General features: G+C 40.7%; 3 protein-coding genes across 4 annotated transcripts; 1 reads left to right on the forward strand and 2 right to left on the reverse strand.

The window, feature by feature from the left end:
* Window positions 1–483: 483 nt before the first annotated feature.
* LOC116259552 (pentatricopeptide repeat-containing protein At3g20730-like) lies at window positions 484–2,302 on the reverse strand. The gene is made up of 3 exons (XM_031637409.1): window positions 2,275–2,302; window positions 1,641–2,027; window positions 484–845 (listed from the first exon to the last, which is right to left on the reverse strand). Exons 1-3 carry the CDS (start codon window positions 2,300–2,302, stop codon window positions 484–486), a joined length of 777 nt encoding a protein of 258 aa, XP_031493269.1.
* A 3,248-nt stretch (window positions 2,303–5,550) lies between these two features.
* On the forward strand, window positions 5,551–10,258 carry LOC116259343 (patatin-like protein 2). Of its 2 annotated transcripts, none has more exons than XM_031637113.2 (5): window positions 5,551–5,876; window positions 6,500–6,686; window positions 6,868–7,029; window positions 7,957–8,259; window positions 9,971–10,258. In XM_031637113.2, exons 1-5 carry the CDS (start codon window positions 5,551–5,553, stop codon window positions 10,208–10,210), a joined length of 1,218 nt encoding a protein of 405 aa, XP_031492973.2. In that variant the 3' UTR covers window positions 10,211–10,258. The 2 variants fall into 2 exon arrangements, with proteins under 2 accessions (XP_031492973.2, XP_049935245.1); XM_050079288.1 differs by having other exon boundaries at window positions 5,564–5,876; window positions 6,485–6,686.
* Window positions 10,259–15,352: 5,094 nt separating this feature from the next.
* Window positions 15,353–17,190, reverse strand: LOC116259344 (flavonol synthase 1-like). The gene is made up of 3 exons (XM_031637115.2): window positions 16,681–17,190; window positions 16,279–16,606; window positions 15,353–15,919 (listed from the first exon to the last, which is right to left on the reverse strand). The coding sequence occupies exons 1-3, from the start codon at window positions 17,133–17,135 to the stop codon at window positions 15,707–15,709; spliced, it is 996 nt and encodes a 331-aa protein (XP_031492975.1). The 5' UTR covers window positions 17,136–17,190; the 3' UTR covers window positions 15,353–15,706.
* Between the last annotated feature and the right edge of the window lie 5,845 nt (window positions 17,191–23,035).

The following is a 23,035-nucleotide window of genomic DNA, read 5'->3' on the forward strand; positions in this document are numbered from 1 at the left end:
GCCAAGGCAACATAGCCTACTCCCCAAGCAAGTTGTTACATAGGCGGGGCCGGGACATTAAATGTCGGTTTCCATCTCGTAGTGGAAAGTGAAGAATAACCACGGGCCCTTTGGTTTGAAAGAAAAAATTTAAAATCAAATTAACTTTTTAATAACATATTGGCCTTTATCCACGAATGTGAAACCCGTATATAGCCGATTTAGCTTCTTGTTGGCTGATTTTGAAGGGATACATATATATCGACTCCTATGCCGCATGAGCAACCTACTGATACAATGCCTATTGACCTATATGGACCGAGGCCCAATATTTAACAACAATGAACATCAAGCATTGACATCCAATCCAGAGTATGAACTAAACGCACAATTTCTTCTAGATATGGTTGGCGCCGGCCTGGAGCCAACTACCAGCACCTCCAAGTTCGGCAGAAGTCTGGATTCACCTGAATTTCCTTGCATTGTCCCGCCTACTGCTGCTTATCAACAGGTACGCTTCTTACAGACAGCCTTGACGACCGAGAAGATCAACAATGCAAGCATAATGTAGAGGTGACGGCAAAACCCTTCTTTCAGCCCTGCATCACCGCAAGCAGAGGGTATTTCAATGAAGGGGATATCGCCTGGCTTGATGCCACTTTCCTCTTTCATCCTATCAAAAAGGGAAATTGCATCCTGACCAAAACCATTCATGCCATAGCCTACAACCATGGCAGTCCAAGATGTACAGTCCTTATGCAGCATCCTCTCAAAGATAGACCATGCATCTTCCACAATACCACACTTAGAATACATTGTAATACTAGCAATTGCCCTAGCGGTATTTCTCAAGAATGCGCTCTTTACTGCATAAGCATGCAATACCATGTTCTAGTCTTCCAGAGATCCTGAATGTGCAATAGCACAACAACAGATGCCATCGTGATAAAATCTGGCCGCAATGTGCAACTTTCGTCTGCATTCATTCTATTGAAAAGTGCTAATGCTTCATCCATAAGTCCATTCTGACAGTATCTTGCAACCATGGCATCTAATGTCGCTGCATCTCGGTTGGGCACCTCTTCGACCCAGTCTCACCACATTTTGCATTCATGTCAACTAGTTTTTACAAGGAGGCAATGGACCAACACTCCCAATTTCATATTACCACAATGTTTACACGCTGATAACATCCACCAGTGTTATTGAATCCAGACTCACGTCGAATTTTAGCATCCTACTCACAATGGAAACCACATCAGTTCGAAGCCCACTTTTAGCTAATCCAGAAACCATCACCAACCACGAACTGAGTTCTTATCTTCCAACCTGTTGAAAAAGCGGATCGCTCCCTCAACATCCCTACACTTAAACTACATGTCAGCAAACGAAGTGCTCACTAAAAAATGGGATTCCAATCCCAATTTAACAACCTAGGCATGAAGGCATTCACCATCTCCAAGCCACCGACATGCAGGGACAAAGCTAATCATGGTGACAGAAGTGCCCACTAGAGAATGGGATTCCAATCTCAAGTTGACAACATTGGCATGAAGGCGCTCACCATCTCCAAGCCACCGACATGCAGGGACCAAGCTAATCATGGCGACAGCATTAGGATCACCATACTTTGGCGTAGCATGCTCCTAAACAAAGCAAACACATCCGCAACCCGCCAATCCGTGCTCGACCAAGAGACGACATCTCTTTGAGGCATTTCGTCGAACGCTTGGGGGTCTCATCCATGAAACCGCATTCACCGTACAACCGAAGAGTCGTAGAGGCCACGAATGGATCAAGCTCGCATCCGGCCTTGCCAGAGAAGGCGTGGAAGGTCCAAGTGGAAGAGCTGAGAGCCGATTGCAGGATCGAAGCGGCGAAGGAAAGGTGGAGGCGGTTCGGGTAGACGCCGGCGGAGAGCATGTCGTGGAAGAGGGACAAGACGGCGGGTAGGTACTTCCTGCAGAAGGGAGTTCCGTAGCAGCACGATCCGTTGAGGGTCGGCAATGCTCGCTTGCCGCCATTGACGAGCAAGTGGCGAAGCGTCCCTGTCAGAAGAAGAAAGGAGCATCACAGAGCCCGCTGCAGGCGTGAGGATTCTGCAACTTGTGCTTGTATCAATTTTGGCTGATCTATATCAAACGGGTTTGATCTCGTAACAGTTCATGATACCTTTTTACCAAATTCGATTTAATAGGACCCCTGTAATCACATTTGAATTCATGCACAAGTTTAGCACTATATTTTAAAACCGACTTTCCAATTCAATTATTATATGATCCGGCATTCATATACAATCAGGCCGGGTCTCTGCCTTAGCCATAGCTACGTGCTGAATCCCAAAAGAACTGATAATGAAATTCAGGTTTTTTTGCTAGATCTAACTAAATGAATCTCCATAGCTGAATCAGTAATTGGACATACCAGATCCATTTTAGATCCCGTGTTCTCACCTCTCTTGCTTTTGCCTTACCCAGTAATTTTGTCTCGGAAAACTGACGTTAACCATTGTGACACTTCTTCCCCCTACATTCAAACGGTGTTTCAACCAGTCTTTGAAAAGTTGGTGCAACGGTTTGGCTTGAAGCCTAGTAGGTGGTCAGTTTAAGTGTCACCAACATCAGCTTAGGTGGTCAGTTTAAGTGTCACCAACATCAGCTTTCTCTGCTGTAAAATAGGGGTAATTGATATGTAAGTTGAGGCGCGCAAAAGTGACGACACTCCAAAACACTGAAAGAAGACCATGTATCTTAGAGAAAAAAAAGATTAGAAGACTACCCGATAGGTCTCCCGCTCACTCAAAAATGATTTTGAAAGACAAGTGTTCCAATTATAACATGGCAAGTAATTTGGTTTGCTCACTGATATATTATTGACCAATACACATCCATGAACCAATGGTTGTGTTGTTTTATTTTCTCGTTTTTTAAAGTTAAAAATATTAAAGAATAGTTAACAATATTTTAAAATGTTTTTCGAAAATAAATGTCTGCCCTGTATCATGTTGGCAAAGAATGGTTACCACACATAATTGAATTTCAATACCTTGTTTGGATACTTCGGGCCTTTAGATTTTTCTTTTTCCTCTTCTCGTTACGTGCTGGAGAAAAACGTGGAAAAGCGACCGATTACGGGGATCAATTCATATAAGACTATATGACTTTATAGGAGCGTCAGCTGAAAATCAAGGACTAAACAAGACAAATGTTACCCCGTTTACTAACCGAGACAGCAATAAATGCAAGGGCCTTCTTAAGTAACAAGAGAAGCAAAGACTTTTAAAACATACATTCTTCTCCTCTCTTACATAATTCATTCGTTGCTTCAAGTAACTGTAACGTTTCGTATTAAAGATTGTAAGTAATATTTAAAGGTTTATAAAGGTTTCGTATTAAAGATTGTAAGTAATATTTAAAGGTTTATAAAGGAGGTCATAAAACAGATGATTGTTCTTGTTTCTAACCTTTCTGCGGTTGGAACCAAAACTGTTAAAGGGCGGGTTGAGATTTGTCGAACCATGAGCTCGTGGAGCAGGTTGTTATAGTGGTATCAGAGCAATTTCAACACTCAAACCTGGGGTCCCACTTAAGGGGGTGGATTGTAACGCCCCAAATGTTTAGTTCCGTATTAAAGATTGTGAGGAATCTTCAAGGAGGAGGTCATTAATGAGATGATAGTAGTGGTTCCTAACATTTTTGTAGTTGAAACCGAAATTGTTAGGAGGCGGATTGGGATCAATGGAACCAATGGCCCGAATTATAATGTCAATTAAAAAATGACAAGAAAACAATCCTGCAGAGATTTGTTTTGACTTTTATTTCTACATTTTTTAGATAATAAGGTCGCTGGATGGATGAGATTTTACTGATTAAAACCTCATCTTATTCCTTTCCCTCGACTAAGCAACGTGTAAATTTTATTTTTGTGATAAATGATCATTAAAATATATGAAATGATTATGAGATTACTTCTAAGAGATGCACGCCAAGAGTAAGAACATAACTGCAATTCCTAGCCAGATAAATGGAGCCTTTATTATGGCATGAATGTGACTTTTCTTGTACGAAAAATTTTACGATTTTTTAAGATGACGAAAATTGATGGCATAGATTTTGGAACGACTAAAAGTTTGCCGACATTTTAGGATGACCAAATTTCAGAATTAAAAAACGAAAGCAAGTGTTTAATCTTTTTGTGCCACAAAACTTTCGAGTAATTCCGTATAGAGATTTTTTTCTACAATCTAGTAAGTGTAAAGCCTCACGTTGAGAGTGAGAGGATCTCTTGGGGTGATAATGTGAACTGGAGGACAGAGATTGACAGAATAAAATCAAGGGTTCAATAAAAAGTGATCAAGAACTAAATTTAGTTTAACTTCAATGGATTCGAGCTTGATCGTGTTAGGAATTTGTTATCTATTACTTCTTGTTAACCTGTGCAACGTTGATTGAATTGTATGATCACATATAATTGCAGATCTGCTCATAAAGTCACTATGACTCACCAAAGTATTTTCCTCTTCAGGTGAGCGACATTAGAGCTTCCAAGAAAAGAGGCTGAGCTGAGCATTAGCTTTCGTCAAGCCTCCAACTTCCCACTCTAGATAGTAGATTATAGATTTGTCTTTCTTTATAGTATGTATTTGCACGACATAGAGACAGAGTGTGCACGTTCCCTCACGAATACAATAAGCTATATGTGTATTTTTGGTTTGTTAATGAGAAAATAACCATTATGTTTTAAATGTCTAACTGATGTTATAGTTTTAAATTGAAACTTCATTTTATTGATCAACATTACATTTTAAATTTTATGAAGTAAATACAGTTTTTCATGACTCCCCAGATCAACTATCAAAGCCGGGTTTCGATCCGCTCCTATATATATATATATATATATATATATATATATATATATATATATATATATATATATATATATATATATATATATATATATATTGGCTGTCAAACCTGGTTTGTCTTTATTTTTTACTATTCTGATGCTGGACTGCCCTCGATGGATCAACATCGGATTGCATCATTCCACCCGGAACTCATATAAAACCTATAAAATAAGCGGGTAGGTTTCAGAAGGGAGTCGCCATCATATTCTTCAATCAACTTGCTTCACTGGTCATTTAGCCACCGAGCGTTACATATTAATATAATGCATATTTTAAATATAATATATTGCACATTTTCAATGTATGATATAATCTTAAAATGATAACAAAAATTAATTTAAAGTTTTGGATATTACTAAAAACGTTAACCCAGTTTTTTTGGAGAAGTAATACTCGCCATTGACCTACTTTATATTATTAACAGCTTTAAACCAATATCTTTGGAGAAGAAATCGTAGCTTTTTATGGGCAAATATATATTGGTTGCTTTGAATAACATTAAGGATTTGGGTTCTTGTGAAAAAATTTTGGTGTGCTAATGAAAAATCTCGTTTGAAGTATTAAATACTCCATCAATCATGGTTGACGTGATCGATCAGAGGGGAGACTGAGATGGAAGATCATGATATATTTTGGCATCACAGATAGAGGGCTTTGAAAGAAAAATGGATCGCAGAGGCAGCCAGGGGAATGTGGTGAATCCACCACCATGTATGGGGAAGGTGGTAACGGTGCTGAGCATTGACGGCGGAGGGGTTAGGGGCATCATCCCGGCCACCATACTCGCCTTCCTGGAGTCCAAACTTCAGGAACTGGACGGTCCTGATGCGAGGATTGCCGATTACTTCGACGTGATCGCGGGAACGAGCACCGGTGGACTGGTGGCTGCCATGCTTGCCGCCCCCAACGAGCAGAACCGCCCGCTTTTCGCGGCCAAGGATATCACCGAATTCTACTGCAAGAACTGCCCCAAGATTTTTCCTCAAAACAGGTGATTCTTCACCCTACTGTAATACTGTGACGTGTCTCTTGAGACAGATGTTTTTTCCTAATATACCAAGTTACGTTGAAGAAGAAATTATGTCGTAAACTTCTTGAAAATGGATGTATCCCCTGATCAACCTGCAGTCAGAGACTCATGTTGGCCACGAACTCAATGTAACTTCTGTAGCTCCCTGCAAAATCATGTAGATTCAGAGGCTCCTGTTGCCAAAGGTGACTCTGTGTGTGCATGTCCGTGTCTAGTGTGAGCGTGCACGCATGCACATTCATGTGTGTGTGCGTCGCGGACATATATATATATATATGTTGGTCGTGTAGCTACCATCACAACTTAATTATGGATGTAAATGTTGATTTATACAGATCAAACTCCAAAGCAACGAGTGATAGTCGTCATTTCTTGTTTTTCATTTCTAAGACGAGATTTTTCGCCATCACGATCTTAAGGAAAAGTTACAGTTAGGATCTTACCTGTTGTTCTCTAATCTAAAAGCTGAGCCTTATGTTTATGATGTTGCATTAGAACGTTTTTAAGTAGTTTGTCATAATTCACAATCGAAAACCCATGGATCAATCTGACTGTTGAATCTTTCGAAGTTTTAATATGTGCAGCGGAATTCTGGGACCGACTGGTAGATACCTGAAGGTGCTCACCGGCCCCAAATATGACGGCAAGTATCTTCATTCCCTTGTCCAAGGAATTCTCAAGGACACCAAGCTGCACGAGACGCTGACCAACGTCGTCATCCCCACTTTTGATATCAAGCTTCTCCAACCAGTCATCTTCTCTTCGTTTATGGTAATTCTTTCAACTACAGTTCTTGCTATTATTATTATTATTCGAGAAATTAAACCGAGAGATGTTAGAAACTAGCATCTCATTTTAAAGGCCTAGCCACTTACCTGTCGCTGGATCTACCGGCTACAAATCAAATTTCTTCAATATATTATTATTTCTGTTGATTGTTCGATTTTCACAGGCAAAGACAGACAGTGGGATGGATGCTCTCCTTTCGGACGTCTGCATCGGCACGTCGGCAGCACCAACTTACTTGCCGGCCCACTGCTTCGAGACAAGAGACTCCCAAGGCGAACCTCACCAGTTCAATCTCATTGACGGCGGCGTTGCCGCAAATAATCCCGTAAAAACTACTCGTCTTGTCACCCAATTCCTTCTCATTCTTATGAATTCACGGGCAGAGGCAAAGTCGTCCCTCGGGAAGAGACAATTTGTCTCGAGCTCATTGGGGTGCACTTGCTCCAAACGTGAAAAAAGTCGCCTCGGTTACAATATTTTAGCTCTTCGATAAAGTAAATGAATAACAAGGAGAATTTTCAGGAACGTAAGTCAGACTTAAATTTAACAATAATAAAAACTATAACCAAGTCCTCGCTGGAGTGGTCAAAAGAACAAAAGGTCGGGGAGTTCTTTTCATTTGGAACTTCAGGTCAACCATCAAACTAATGAAAGTTTTACGATTTTCTATCCTTGCTACATAAAAAGGCGTTAAGTGATTACTTCTGCTTTTTAACAATATAATATAACAAATTTTATATGTGATATTCAAGTCCCTATGTTTTTGGCAGGCATATAAAATCATGACAATTGACAATATGAAATGCGAGTCAGATTATTGGTGGGGTCGTATAAGTAATTACTTATGAGGAGTTGAAATTTTCGTATCGTCACAGTCAAGAAGCTGGAACAATGACATGGTTTGCATCGTGGAAACTTGAAAGTTAATCGTTCTTCCTAATTATGAACGGAAGAAGACAACAAGAAGCAATCACTTAAAAAGCCTTATCGTGGTGGCAACTACATGCATTATTAAGTGGATCAACCTTACTTGTATTGGAGAGAAAATAAACAATACAGAAGACAGAAACATTTCTCTTTAATTTCCACGTTCCATGCTAATGTGGGCAGCTGATTAAAATATGGGTTTGAGTCTTTGCGATCGATCTTGGAGTTTTAGCTGCAGCGAGTTTCCACAAGGCTCGATCTTTTCCGTGCTGTAATTAGACGATCCAAATCAATCTAAACCGTTCGCATATTTCTGCTGTTTCAGACACTAACAGCCATGACTCTGGTGACGAAGGAGATCTTCATGGAAAACCCGGACTTCTTTCCTATCAAGCCCGTGGACTATGGCAAGTTCCTTGTTCTCTCCCTTGGAACTGGATCGGCAAAACTTGAGAAGAAATACACTGCAGCTGAAGCAGCAAACTGGGGTGTCATAAGTTGGCTCTACCATGAAGGTGGCTCGCCTCTCATTAGCGCATTTACACAGTCAAGTGCAGACATGGTCGACATCCATGCCTCCGTCCTCTTCCAAGCGCTCCACTGTGAAAAGAACTACCTCCGCATACAGGTATAACTAGGAAAGTCTTGAAAAGTATCTGGAGCTCTTTATGTCTTCCATTTTCTAGGAGCATTTTGAAAGAGCTGAAAAATATTAACTCGAGGTGCACTTGTTGCGTGAAATTTCGCCCGGCGGTACAAAACACGTATAGGTGAACTAATTCAATCGTGTTGCTTAATTCACCTGTGTTAGTCGTTTACTAGTGCGCATGCACGAAAGCTTAAATTTCAGGAAAAGCAATTCACCTCGACGAATTTAGATGTTTTTATTCTAATTTTTTTTTTTTTTTTTTTTTTTTTTTTTGAAGAGGGTCGTGACTCGTAACATAGCAGGTCGGCCGAATAAACATGTCCTTAGTTTGATGCTCATATGTGCCACTCATTTGGATTGCAAATGGCAGTATGTGCCACAATCAAGTTTAAGGATGCGCCTTAGAACCACTCAGTTCCCGAAGCTGCCCTGAATCTTAGGGGATTTTAGCTTTCTCTAACACCACCTTGGTACTTGAACATTACGGTCATTTTAGCACAAGGTCTGAAGCTGCACTGAACCTTAGGGGATTTTAGCTTTCGCTAATACCACCTTGGTATGGTACTTGAACATTACAGCCATTTTAACACAAGGGTAGTAAACCGTGTTTCTTTCGTGTGGTAAACCCCATCAGGGTACTCTCCCATGTGCTTTGAGTCGTGCTAGGGACTCCCAAGCCATGCATCCTAATGATCCTCATTTCCTATCTTAACAAAGTTTCTCCTAAAAGTTGGCACACTGTGAATGATTTCTTTCTAATTGTGAATCAATTTTTTATGAATTGAAAAAGATTAGACGGTTAATTCTTCGTCCTCTACAAATGTAATTAGATCTATTTTAAAGAAAGACTCACGAGGGAGAGTGATCTTGATCAGCATATATATTGCAACACCTGCTCGTATACCAAAAGATGCATCGTAGGACTGGACTTATGACGTCCTTAAGCATGAATGCCTTCAAAGAGCAATTTGGTCAAATGTAGACTTAAGAGTCTTGCTGGCGTGTAAGGTATTACTGATCGAAGTATGTACATGACACGTACCCCTTGGGAGTGGGCTAAGGGGACACATGTCAGGGTACTAAGGGCTGTGCATGGTACACCCTAGTGCATATAACCACATCTCATTGCTAATCCTTCAATATATTGGTACTCTCATAAGGCAGCTTAATTTCATTAGGAAGTTACTGGAATCACCGGAAGATTTGGAGCTAGAATCGAACACATACCCACTCTTCCATATTGCTAAATATACATCTTAATTTGTTATAGTAGAAAGATCAATAGATTAACTTTGAGCTGCCTAGGGAACTGTTTAATTAGTGAAAATCGCCGTTGTCCCCTTTAGAAAGACATAAAATTTATGTTAGTTTGTGAATTCACCTACACTTTAACAGGAAAAAAAAACATTCTCATAATTTTGGTATTGCCAGTAGAAAAACTCATTCTACTTGAGAGTATAACTAAGTACATTTTATCAATGGTTTTGAGTTATAATTAAAGTTAAATAGGACAACACCAAGTATTAACCGTAAAAATGTTGGTGTTTAAGGCATTTTAGTCATTTGTTCTCTTTCACCCAACGTCCGTGATAATCAATGTCTTAGCAATACCTACTCAACTAAGTTAGATCTTTCTTTTATTATCACCGACTTTTCTAAGTGCTTTCTTTAAATTCTTCCCCCTTGAAAGGATGATACATTGACAAAAGATGCGGCTTCAGTGGATATATCAACACCAGAGAACTTGCAGGATCTGGTGCAGATTGGGAAAGCTCTTCTTAAGAAGAACGTCTCCAGAGTGAATCTGCAGACAGGAGAGTATGAGGAGGTGCCTGGGGAAGGCACAAATGAAGAAGAACTCATCACCTTTGCCGAGAAGATCTCTCGTGAACGCAAGGCCAGGGAACCCAAAATGGTCATACTCGCCTGACCTCATGTGAGTGTGTGCATGCATGCACATGTACGCTTCCTTATGGACATGCGTGGTGTGTATGTCCAGATGCGTGTTGTGTGTGTATATATATATATATATATATATATATAATTAATAAGGAGAAGCTTCTTTAACTCCTTTCAAATCGTTCTCAATCATGAATAAGGGTTAATACATTTGCTTTCTGCTGTTGCTTTCTCTCACATATTTGGAAACCTTCTGCTGGAGGTCATCCCTCTCTCATTTATTGAAGAATCAAATAAAAAATGAAATATATACAGTGAGCAACAAGGGATTACTTGGGCAGACTCTTTGCAACATCAGCAGAAGGGAGAAAGTGAGTAAGAGAGAAAAGGTGCGCAAACTTCTTAATGAGAGGGAAACAATTCCCAATCTCAAGCCATTTGTTAATCAGACAACCCAACTCTAACCATATGCCACATTCCAGTCGATCTCTTTACTTCAAGTTGACTGAAAATTTAGTGTTCCACGCAGGTGATTTCCCGATTTCCTGGTTGTACTTGCATTTATCGTTAGAGAACATGAGTTTGTTTCTAGTTATTCATAGGCACCAGATTATTAGGTTAAAAGAAATTAGAAATATTGCAAAACCTGTTTAACTGTCCTCTCTTATGACTACAAGAGAACCAATTCTAGAATTCCTGAATAAAACTAGCATGAGAGCTACGAAAGCGCATGAATTTCCTGACTATAAATGTCCACGTACCCAATTCTAATTTATATTTGAGGAAGAGGATGCGTGTTTTATTTTCCAGTCCTGAAATACCAGCTGTAATAGACAACCCCGTTTGCATGACTGAAGGGCAGAACCTTGTTTCGGCATCTGGCACATATAACTAGGTCTGAACACGAGCCAAGTCCCAGAGCTTGGCCAGCTGGAGCTCCAGCTCGACTCACATTTTGCTCAGCTTGAGCTCGAATGGAGCTTCACATTGTTGGCTCGAGCTCGACCTGATTGGTCATGTCCCAACTCGCGCTCAGCTCGTCTTACTCATTTGCTCGAATATTCCTGGTGGTGGGGCAAATTGCGGAGGTGTCGCCTCAACCTTCTGTTCCTCTCCGGCAGCCAAATGCAATCGGTGGAGAAAGCCCAGGAGAATCAAAACGGCGGTGGACGTTCTGTCCGGCGGCCGGTGGGCCCTATTGGCTGGTGACATCACGCAAGACCTCAGACTGCCACCGGCGTCGCAGCTCATTCCCAGCAGTATTCCATCTCCATCCAGCAACGGAGGAGAATTAGATGGCTCAGGCATCGCTGGTGCCCTGCCCGTCATCCTCTGTTGATGGACAACATTTTTTCTTGAAGAAAGTTTTGCATCTCTTGCAAGAACTCTATCCCATTGTCACCTTTCAATAATTTAATTCTAGTTTAAAATTGATTTTTAATAAATGCGACAAAAAATTTTTTAATCACTTCAAAAGCTTCAGATTTGTATCTCATAATCTAATCCATGTAGATTGAAAAAAATCATCAACTATAGTTAAAAAAATAATGTGTATTGATGACTTTCCTTTCCATCACAATGAATCGACTTGAAAAGAGCACATGATGAAATAGTCGAGATGAAGATACCATGGGATGGCGTTGGTAGCGACTAGGCTCACGGCGAGATTGGCTTCAACTAGGACATACAATCTATTCCGTAGTCTATAGTCGTCGATTGATGCATCGCACAAGAGTTTTCATTAAACTTTCCTCACATGTCAAATGAGTACAAAATTTAGGAATAAAGATCTGATTAAACGCAAAATTTGGAACATGAAGGAGATTTTTTAGCATTACGTTGGGACGCAAATCCACAACACCCATATGGGTGATGTTCGGTTTGGATTCATTTGGCAAGCCAACTGGAGAGTGGCTGATGGAGACAAGCATATAAAGGTTGGAGAGAAGACTAGTTAATGGTGTGTTGCATCGGTATCAAGGATCTATGACTAGTTAGAACTGAAAAATGCATGAAATAGGTGAAGAAAGGTTACCTGGAAAGTTAGCTCTAGGTTCATTGGCACCTCCGTTAGAGTTCTCCATAAACTCAAGGAATTTTTTGAAAAGTTGGACATTGGATTGATTGGTGGATGCAGTTCCTGAGGGATTAGCCGTCGGCTTCGTCAAGGCATTAGAAGAACCAAACTGTGATAGGGAAACCAATAAAAAAGTAAGACTTAGCTTCGATGTGCTCAATCTTTCGATAATGCTCACAAGTAAGACTTAGCTTCGATGTGCTCAATCTTTCGATAATGCTTACACTTCACTTGAAGCCTTCCTTCTTCCTTAGTTTGGTTGTTTTTATCTTAATCTTGAGTTTGCAGTGGAATATGTGCTGCTAGGATAGAGGCTTTCTCTTCAACATGCACCACATTGATGTCCCTTCATTTCTCTTCTTGAACAATAATATAATAAGCCTTGGCTTCTATAGGAAGCAGATCCATTAAGAGTTGGCTTCTCATGATAGCATGTTGTCATTAAGGCCCATCAAAAACTACACGAGTTGATCTTGTAAGCGATGATCTTCTATAGCCTTCATTGAACCACATGTGCAATTGAGGACATTAACGTATAACGCTGACTCGTCCTATAATGCTTTTAGTTTCATGTACTAAACTACAATGTATGACTAATTTTGTTTGCAGTTCATTATCTAAAATTGCATTTGGTAAATAAGTAGGTCATTCGATTGAAAGAATCTAGCCTCAAAACAGCTAGAGACTTGGGCATCAATTTTAGCATGGATTATGCTTACTGAGAGGTCCTTGTGGATAGATAAAATCGAGGACTGGACCAAGTTATTACACCTTTACCATTCAGTTTTGAGGAGAAGACTATCTGGCTTGGCAATGGATCCACCAATAGGTCTCAACTTGTTCTTAATAGGAAGAGCTATTGTCATGGCCTTTTGGAATGATAGACTGGGCTCATTATGTTGACCACGTCTGCAACATTGATTTCCTTCTGAGCAGCACCTCCTCTTTCTACCAACGAGAGAGAGAGAGAGAGAGAGAGAGAGAGAGTTGTTATTGATAGAGAGAGAGTTCTGAAACCAAGTGGATGAATGGGATGTCAGGGGGTTCGCTTGGCATGAAGGCGGCTAAAGCGCCGTTCCGTTGCTGAAAAAGTGCTGACAACGCTCATCTCCTTTTAATATAACGGACGTTTCGATTGATAGTCTTCAAGGGGCCGTTTGATGGCCTGGAAATGTGGAATTGGAAATATATTTTTTGGAAAAAATGAATGGAAAAAATCTTTCTGATTCCAATTTTGGTGTGTGTGTGATGACTGAGAAATATATTTCCAGAAATATATTTCTATGTTTGATGAAAAAGAATTATATTTCCACATTTTTAAAAAATTAATTCTTAGTTTGATAATAAGGAAAGAATGTGTCCATTTCCAATTGTGCTTTGCAGTTCGACCATGTTAAATCAGTTTTAGATTAAGTTGATTTACAGTAAATTTACAGTTTGGTCTTTTGAGCCATGGTCTTAGTATCTAGACTTATTTATGCATCGTCTGAGTGCTCTGCAGAAATCGATCCATCTCCATTTTCAATCTTGTCACTTAAAAAGTATAGCTGTCATGAATACACTAACTATTCATACTAAAATTTGTCTGGCACAAAAATGAAAAGGGACTTCATCAAGAACATCATTGTGGACATATATATTGCCAGCCCTTGAGAACATTCTGTTTACAAGCCTTCTCCAGGTTCCCATTCGAGGAACAAATCCATGCCCTATCATCTCTCTTAGAACCAACTCAGCATCATCTAACAATCTTTCAGTACAGAGTCCTTGAATCAACAACTTAAATGATCTAAAACTAGGAGCAGAACCTTCTGATATCATTCGGTACAAGTACACTTTTGCATTTTCTGAATCGAGCCAAACTTGCAGAAATGAAAATGGAATTTATTGCAGCATTTTCGAAAGACCATCCAATGGGCACCCATTTCTGTATCAAAGCCAGATCATTATCAACCCAAAGCAGAAATGGCAAAAATAAGAAACACAGAATTGGAGCGATCTCACAGCGGTTAACAACCATGCCACATCTTTCAAACTAGAAAAATGAAAGACCAAAACAGAGAAATAAAACTAGTACACTGGAATGCATCAATACGACACCAAGACCACTACCATCACTCGAAGGGCCCAGGTTAAATCGTTGAAGTGCCTAATGAGAGCAGCTTAAGAAGAGTTTCTGCTCTCTCTCTCCCCGTCTGCCTTGAATATTAGAAAAATACTGCTAGGTGCTAGCCGTAATTTGACACAAAAAGACTCACCGAGACAATTTCAGTTGGTGGGTGGCTCTCTTTTATTATCTGCAGGTAAGCAACCCCATCAGGTCGTTCTGCGCCCCTTTCGACGGAATTTAGACAAACTGTAAGAAAAAGACGAGCTATATCAGGGTTCACTAGCACACAAAGACTGAAAAGAGTGGGTGAGGCATTTCGTCGAACGTTTGGTCTCCAGAAGTTCAGCATCCATCAACCCTCCCAGACGTCCGAGGGAGAGAAGAGGAAAGCAGAGGAAGAGAGAGAACAAAGGTAAGGAAGGACGCGGGTTAGGGTTTTACCTCTATTGCCATCGGCGGAGACGTCCGAGGGAGAGAAGAGGAAAGCAGAGGAAGGGGGAGACGAAGAGAAACCCTCTCCCGCTACTCCAGAATCCTGCCGTCCCTTCTTTCTTCCTCTCGCAACAAGACTGAGAGAGCGTGAGAGAAAGAGAGAGTGAGAGATAAGAGCCGAAGAGGGCTCACCGGTGGGCGGCTGGAGGATGACGGCCGTCCAGCGGAGGAGGGACGGTCTCTGTGATGGGGAGGGACAGGGAATGAGGGAAGGAAGAAAACGCAGCAGCAGCAGCAGGCGATGCACGAAAACGAAACCTTGGGAGGAAGACGCGAGCGACGAGCGTGCAACGGTTAAAAAAAAAATTCCAGAAAAATGTTTCCACCCCTCGCGGTGGAAACAAGTTTCCGAAAATATATTTCCGGCATTGCTATAGGGATTTCCGGCCCGTCAAACGCCCCCCAAAAGAGAGAGAGAGGAGAGAGAGTTCTCATTGATAGTCTTCAACGGATGACAAAGAGAGAGAGAGTTCTCATTGATAGTCTTCAACGGATGACAAAGAATCCATTTATTAACGATATGCATTTGGAAACCTTTATGCACACCTAGAAGCAAGGAAGGGCACAACCAGAAGATAGCAATAGAACGACTCTCCAACATCCTCTCATGAAAAGAAAGAACAAGAAACATAACAGCAGCAGTTATTAATTAAGCACACTCCTTACCCAAGAAAACATTTCATGCAAACATGCACGCACATGAGCTACAGCTAGCTTCCATCTTCCCATTAAAACATGAGTCTACCGACACTATGCATTGATTAACAAATTCATCTCCTCTCTCTCCACAGATATTACACACTCGTGCACATAAGCACCTTTGTGTATAACACATATTAATTCGTTCTCTACTGTGGGAGCTTATTGATCTTCCGATACTGGAATTCTTTGTAAGATTTGGTGGTGAAGAGCGGAGGATTGTTTTCATTGATGAGCTGAGGGAGAGGCCCTATGATTGTTTCCAGAGGCGGTACGCAGAAGACAGCCCATGACATCCGCACGTCGTCCTTGCTCACCAAGCTCCTGTGCAGCACGCTTTTGTATTTCCCATTGCTCAGCACCTTCAAAGAAACATCACAGGACAAAAGTGCATGATATGTACTTTGAACGCCGTGAGTCTTACGATGGTTGTAATGTTATAACAGGACAAAATTGCACGATAGGGAGAAGCTTAAGTTAGTGACAAATTTTGCTAAAAAGAAAATGCTCCATCCCGAGGAATGGAAGAACTTTTCCTTCCAGAAGTGGCTCTGCCTGACAAATTCTGGCAGAAATTTCCTTCGTTAGAGATGAAGCCAAATTCTTTTAAAGATTACACTCCTAATTTCGAACTTTACCCTGCAACAAAAAGCTGAAACTGCAGAAAGATATAAAAGAGAAGAGAAGATCCGTGGGCCATGAGAAGAGATGGAAGGGCAACCTCAATCTGATCGCCGACGTGGATAACAAGAGAGCCTGGCAATAAGTCTACAGCAACCCAGTTGCCGTCCTTCCACACCTGAAGGCCGCTCCGGCGGTCGGCGACCAGGATGGTGATTGCAGACATGTCTGTGTGCGCCTCCACTCCTAGCGCCAGTTCTGGCTGTGGGCATCTCGGGTACAAGTTGATCTTCATCTCCATTACGAGCTTATCACCTCCCACTGCTTCCTTCATCGCTCCTTCTTCCAATCCAAGCCCATTTGACAAAGCAACCAGAATCAGGTCTGACACCCTCGTTAGTTCCTTTCCGTATTCTTCTGTAACTTCCCTACAAAAGGCCCCCAGTTGACAAGAGATCACAAGCTAATTCGGAACGACAAAAGCTGGAATGTTTTGGTATACCTGTACGAAGGTGGATCCCGAGGCCACTTGGTGTAGTCAACATTTGAAGGAGGAGAGAGCATGTGGAAGTAGTAATCTATCCACTCCAACTTCATCGCCTGGTTCTTGACCATCTTGGTCCCGTAGCCTTCCAAATTCCCATTAGCAGCGTCGTTGGCATACTTCTCCTTCTCCTCCACCGGGAGCTCAAAAAATTGCCTCCCCACATCTTGCAGAGCCTTGATGGATTCAGGAGGTATGTTGTGGTCGGTTAGAATGAAGATGCCCCACTCTTGACACGCCCTCGCGATCTCCTCCCCTACCTTTTGAAAGGGATGGTTCAGCGAGATCACAGGCACGTCCTTCCCTTCAATGGCCTTGCTGTTTTCCGGCCGCTCGTGAGCTTCCCTCACGAACTGCTCCGGCAGCCTATCTACGCCCATGGAGGCAAGGTTCTGCACCCTATCTGCACCCATGTCTACCCTTTCGCTCCCCGAAAAGTATTGTAGATTTGGTAGAGATTGTGCTTGGTTCCGTCCTGTGCGTGGTTGATATATAGGCCAACCAGTGGTAATGAACTAAGTAAAATAGAGTTAGCTGTAGTAATCATCAATTGAATAAGGTCAATTAATTAGATTGAAAGCACTGTACAACTATTTTGGACCTTTCATTATGGATCACATTAATGCAGAATTCCTCCTTAAGCAGTTTTGCAGGTTAGTTCTTAACTTTTGCTCGGCTAATAATGTGTATCAGTACCTTGAAACGGTAATAAACTACACATCCTAGCGTTTTGATAGGAGAAAGCAGTGGTTCAACTACTAGAACTTAGTACTCTTAACTATACCCGTCTTTATCAATTTGAAGTTCCCTTTCTGAAACTTACGTTTAGAGACCAGCACTTGATCACCAAGAGAAATTTGACATCTGTCGGTGTAAGAGTATATCCTAAAAACCACTGCAGCTGGCGGATTTTTAATTCCTCTGTTTACCAAATATGCATATACGGGCGAATGAACAATGTTTTCTGATCTCTCTCTCTCTCTCTCTCTCTCTCTCTATATATATATATATATATATATATATATATATATATATATATATATATATATATATATATATATATATATATATATATATATATATATTCTTATGGCTTATGATTTTGGGCGAGAAGATTATAACAGGCGAGAGAAAATTACAAGATTTTTGTGAAAGAAATTAGGTTTACTACAAAGTCCCAGTCAAGTCTCTGAAACAGATGAGCAACTTAAACAATCAATACACTACTCTACAGCAGTACAAGTATGTCGTTTTCCATCCGCCAGTTGCACCACAGCTTGGCAATTTATTGTTGTTTATGGCAAGCCCGATCGATCAGACAGGTTCCCACTTGGCTCTTTTGAAATATAAGCCAACAAACAGTTTCGCTGGAAGGACCGGCCACCTAACCAGCACGTAATTTTTCATTGCCACTGAAGTGCAAGGCGTAACAAAAAACCAGTACAATCTCGTGTTGGCATGTTGTGCGTACTGTGAGGTCTACTACGCAACAAATAAACATGTTCAAACGATTGATTTCGAAAGCACGCTCATATTTTTTCACGGATAAACAGAGAGAAGGACAGGCAGCTGACTACCAAACCTTCTACCAAACCTTCATATACATAACATGAGATTAGGTGATGAAGATTGATTTACAAATGCAAAAGCAAAACTATTTCTTCATGGGTTAAAAGATCATCCTCAAATGAAACAAGAAGTTTCCCGTAAGAAAACTCATTTGTTCTCTCCTTTTGCCTCTCCCCCTTTACTTTTTTAAAGGGCGTCTAGGTTAGACTCTTAAAAAAACAGTTGCGTTGCTATATTTACAATCAAATCCCCATCATCTGTCTAATATAGTAGTTGAGGATATGACAGCTAGCTACTACGGCCTGTCTTTTGGGTAATGGAAAAATCACCGCTCATCAGTGGAAAAGACAGAAACAAATGCAAATGTATCCACCGCTTGCCTTTTTTTCTTCACAGTGGATGTCACAATTGATTCTTGTCTTCCTGCTTTATGTATTTGAGGGAAAGAAAGAAGTGTATGTACTTGTTTAGAAGTTGAGGAGCGGTTTCGTTTTTATCATAGTAAGAGGTCTAGTTGTGTGTTTTGTATGACTCTAATGAACAAATATATAGGCTACAAGAAAGCTGACAACTAGATATAATCTGTAACGAGTAGAGCTACGTCACAAATGGCTGAGGCTGATGGGAAGATCAGCGAGAGAAGCATTATCTTGCATCAATGTTAAAGCGGAACTACTGGCGAAGGACTCTATCACTAATTAATAGGCTGTCGTCGTCAGATATAAGCTCGAGGCGGCAAAACGCTTGCTAGAAGAGTCGAAATTAAGCACGCAACTGATCAAAACTGGCTTTAGGGTGTGGATTGAAGAGCGCAAATATCTCTCATTTTAATTATTTTAATATGGGCTCTACTTTTTTAAGAGGTCGTTTGGAATAAAAAAAAATATTTTCCTTCAAGATTCGGGCAGATTCATGAAGCATTAAAACCAGGGGTGAAGCCATAAATTTTTCATGAGAGGGGCGAATTAAAGTTTTAAATTTGACTAGAGTCGAAGTATCATTTTTCAAAATTTTTATATATAACAAATGATTTTTTTTTTTAAATTTACTTGAATTTTTATTTTTATTTTTTTTAGGTGGGGTCATGGCCCATGCGGACCGGCACCTACCTTGGCTGTGCCCTGATTAAAACATATGTTTGATGAATGTACTTCAATTTTTAATTTGATTAGATTCATTCTTCCCGGCCAAACGATTTCTAAGACCTCGTTTTAACAATAGTGCACTTCAAAAGTGTGGGTTAGGTTCATGAAACATTGTGTTAGATTATTCCACAAATCTGCTTTAATTTTTGTTAGAGTTGTCAAACAATACCTGAAGTGAACGACAGACTAAAGAGTGTCTTACAGTTTCTTTGTAGTTGTTGGGTAGGTCACCCGATGAAAGGCAGGACGGCATAATAAGATTTATTGCAGCCACGGGTTTCCAGATGGCCTTCATGCACACATCGTAATCTCCTTTAAGATGGAGGAGGATTGTCTAGAGAATTAAAATGGTCTCTACCAGTTGTATGCCGCAAAAAGATTGTCTTAGAAATGTGTACGTAACCCTAAGGAAGTTGTTTTGACATCATCGAATCAAAATGGCAATTAGAAAGCTGCACCACTTGCCAATGTAAGCTTGCAATTCAATGGCCCACGCTATCGATTCTGTTCTTCCATCATATTTCGTAGATGTCTAACAGGCTTGAAATGAGAAAACCCTAATCATCTAGAAAGCCAGGCTCTTTTGATGTTCCTTTCTGCAAGCTGTCTTGTAGCTTGCATGTGTTCTGATCATGAAGCTTGCGTCTCACAAACAAAATTGCTTTTCAGCATCATACATGTACTCCTGTGGCTGTGGCATCAGTTGTAAGCATGTAGTAGTGAAGACTGTAAAATTTTGAGAATGTGGTAACCAATCATGTGCATCTATGTCAAATAAACATATATGTCGTCTACAGAACATCCCAGATCATGCCATACACATCGCTATTTTAAGACAAAGAGAATTTATGCCACATAGGTGCTGATATGAGTACAAGAAAGTGGGTACATGTATGGTTATTTCCACCAATTTTATATGGCGGTATGGTGATTATTATATATGTTTAATTTTAAAAATAAAATAAAAACAAAATTCATATCACAACATAAGCAGCATTGAACCGATCTAAAATATTAAAAAAAAAAAGTTAAAAAGTTAAAACCATAGTCACATGCTAAAAAGGGGAAAACTACATATGATGGATTGATGGATGGAGACAACGGCGACGCTGAAAAGAGTAAAACTACAAATGAACAGTCATATGTTAGATGGAGTTGATCTAATAAACGTCTGCCGGCGACAGTCAAAGCAGGGGAAACTACATACGATGCTCAAGACAGTCAAATGAAAAAATGAAACAAAATATTACTCTACATGCGACGCTAAAAGCCGGGCATATATAGAATACGAGAGGAAAAAACAAAAAAAATGTAAAAGCCCTAAAAACAGACAAATCAAAAAATAAAACAAGATAAAAGCTGCCGCCGTCAGCCGCCGAATCTTTTGCCGGGAGCCGTCTCGGTTAAGTTTTAACTTTTTTAAGTTTTTTTTATACTTTAGATCGGTTCAAAGTACTCAACCGTACCCATCGGTTCGTGGGTCTCCGCCACGTACCACTGTGACATCGCGTAGAAATAAGAAACACCTCAAACGACAAAAGTACAAGAACAGGGAAACAAGCTTTACGTGACCGCAGGTCCTTGTCGGTTCAAGCTTCACGTACCAAACCAAAAGATTAGTAGTACATGAACAGTGGCACAAGAAAGTATAATTCATGAAGACCGCACGAATAAGATGCATCTTATGTTCTTGAGTCCGTTTACCAACGTGATACAGCAAGCTAATTAAGTAACTACTCTACATTTGCAAAGGATAGTGTGATTAATGAGCCTAACACGCACTTGAATTTAAAATGTGAAAAGCTTTACAGTATAAGCAAGAAGAAAATATCAATAAACTAGTAATTGTCTATAACAATATATATATATATATATATATATATATATATATATATATATATATATATATATATATATATATATATATATATATATATATATATATATATATCTATATATAGGAGGAGAGCATGAAAGAAAATTTCAGTTGCAATTTGTTAGTTGTTAGTTTATTTTATTTGGATCTAATAATAGATTTTTTTAAAAAAAATTTATTATTGTTGTTTGGCTCTGGATCCATACTCATAAGCCCGTTCTTACTTTATTTAAGGGTGTTTAATCCTTTTGGGTAATGAGAAACCATTATGGCTTATGCCTTATGTGCACCCTTTCTAATTTTCGTTCTTTTTTGCATTTTTTTCGATTATCCTTAGATTAGTTAGGGGTTTGATTATACAATTAGAGGAGAAATCCTCTTTTGCACCGTTCGTCTTTTTCAAATTGGTCGTGATCAGTCCAAGCAAAATATCATGCAAAATATGATGAATGGTTCTTTGAATTCAAGAGAAGAAATTATGCAATCAAAGAGCAATTACTACAGATTAACAAGAGTCTCATCTAAGATCTGAAGATTATCACATACGATTGAAACCCATCATTTTGAAACGCCATTGTCTGGCGGCATGGATTAACGGCGGTAGATGCATCCCAGCCCACAATGATGCCTAAAGACGACACCCTTCATTTCCAAACAGCAGGGCAACACCACCAGCAGGCATGGGAAGGGTCTGGCGAGCCGCTCGCCGCCATACCCAGGCAACCCACGGCGTCGTCCGCTGGCGGAGAGTCCGATGTGTCGTCCGCTGCCATACCCAGGCGACTCACGGAACCGTTTGCCGGCGGGAGGAGGCCGGACGAAGTCTGGTTTCAGAGCCACCAAAGAGGGGCGGCAGCCCCTTCTCACCATTTTCCGACCAGAGCCACCGGCGCCCTCTGCCATTCCACCAGGCGCCACTGCCGGGCGGGATTCCAGGGAGCCTCCCGCCAGCAGAAGGGGGCGGTGGGGCGATAGATTCTCCACCCAAACAGGGGCTCGGGGACCGCTGGCCGGGCGACGCCCGCCGGCCTGGTTTTCGTTCTCTCCTTCCGCCGCCAAGAGTAGAAGGTGAGGGGCAGGGTCGAGCGTCACGGCCGACCGTCGGGCTAGGGCTCGATTCTAGCTCCGGGTCTGGACCGGATCACTGGGTCCATAACCCAGTTCGAGATCCAAACGAACGTTTTAGTTCTGGATTTCAAGCTCAGATCCAGGTCCCGACATCTTGAGGAATCCACCAACATTGTGTTAGCTGAGGCTAAGTGCAGACCATTGTTATAAGAAAGTACCCACACATAAATAGAAAGAAGGTTTTGAGGCCAACGCATCCTTGAAGAGTGTGTAGGCATACGCCTCCGTCCGTGCAACGCTTCGTGTTTTTTAATTAAATAAAATTAAAAATTGAATAAAACTGGTTAAGCGGGGCTTCACAGGTAGTTTTAACTGACCCCCCCCGTTTGTATCTTTAAATCTTTTTTTTTTTCTCAATCCCAAATCACCTCAACCATTTCTACACGCTTGTAAAAATGGTAGACGCTGGAGCTGCGGTTGGTGGAGCGATCGCCCAACGTTAGAATTTCAATTGCAATTGTAGGTCTTTTTCTTTGAGTTTCTTGAATTTCAATTGCAATTGTAGGTCTTTTTCTTTGAGTTTCTTTCTCTCTCTCTATGGCTGACACCGAAGATAGGTGGTCACCTTTCTCTCTTTGTTTCAATCTTTTTGTGC

The sequence above is a fragment of the Nymphaea colorata genome, chromosome 8, assembly GCF_008831285.2.
Source record: "Nymphaea colorata isolate Beijing-Zhang1983 chromosome 8, ASM883128v2, whole genome shotgun sequence".
NCBI classification, from domain to species: domain Eukaryota; kingdom Viridiplantae; phylum Streptophyta; class Magnoliopsida; order Nymphaeales; family Nymphaeaceae; genus Nymphaea; species Nymphaea colorata.

What these genes read in the sequence shown, in the direction of transcription:
- LOC116259552 (XM_031637409.1), bottom strand. Translation starts at nt 2,302, where the DNA reads ATGGCTAAGGCAGAGACCCGGCCTGATT. An exon ending in GGCAGAGACCCGGCCTGATT is followed by an intron (nt 2,028 to 2,274) that starts GTATATGAATGC and finishes TTCTTCTGACAG; the next exon opens with GGACGCTTCGCCACTTGCTC. An exon ending in GATTGGCGGGTTGCGGATGT is followed by an intron (nt 846 to 1,640) that starts GTTTGCTTTGTT and finishes ATGCTTATGCAG; the next exon opens with TAAAGAGCGCATTCTTGAGA.
- LOC116259343 (XM_031637113.2), top strand. Translation starts at nt 5,551, where the DNA reads ATGGATCGCAGAGGCAGCCAGGGGAATGTGGTGAATCCACCACCATGT. An exon ending in GCGTTGCCGCAAATAATCCC is followed by an intron (nt 7,030 to 7,956) that starts GTAAAAACTACT and finishes CTGCTGTTTCAG; the next exon opens with ACACTAACAGCCATGACTCT. An exon ending in AGAACTACCTCCGCATACAG is followed by an intron (nt 8,260 to 9,970) that starts GTATAACTAGGA and finishes CCCCCTTGAAAG; the next exon opens with GATGATACATTGACAAAAGA.
- LOC116259344 (XM_031637115.2), bottom strand. Translation starts at nt 17,135, where the DNA reads ATGGGTGCAGATAGGGTGCAGAACCTTGCCTCCATGGGCGTAGATAGG. An exon ending in CGGGATCCACCTTCGTACAG is followed by an intron (nt 16,607 to 16,680) that starts GTATACCAAAAC and finishes GGCCTTTTGTAG; the next exon opens with GGAAGTTACAGAAGAATACG. An exon ending in ACGTCGGCGATCAGATTGAG is followed by an intron (nt 15,920 to 16,278) that starts GTTGCCCTTCCA and finishes GTTTCTTTGAAG; the next exon opens with GTGCTGAGCAATGGGAAATA.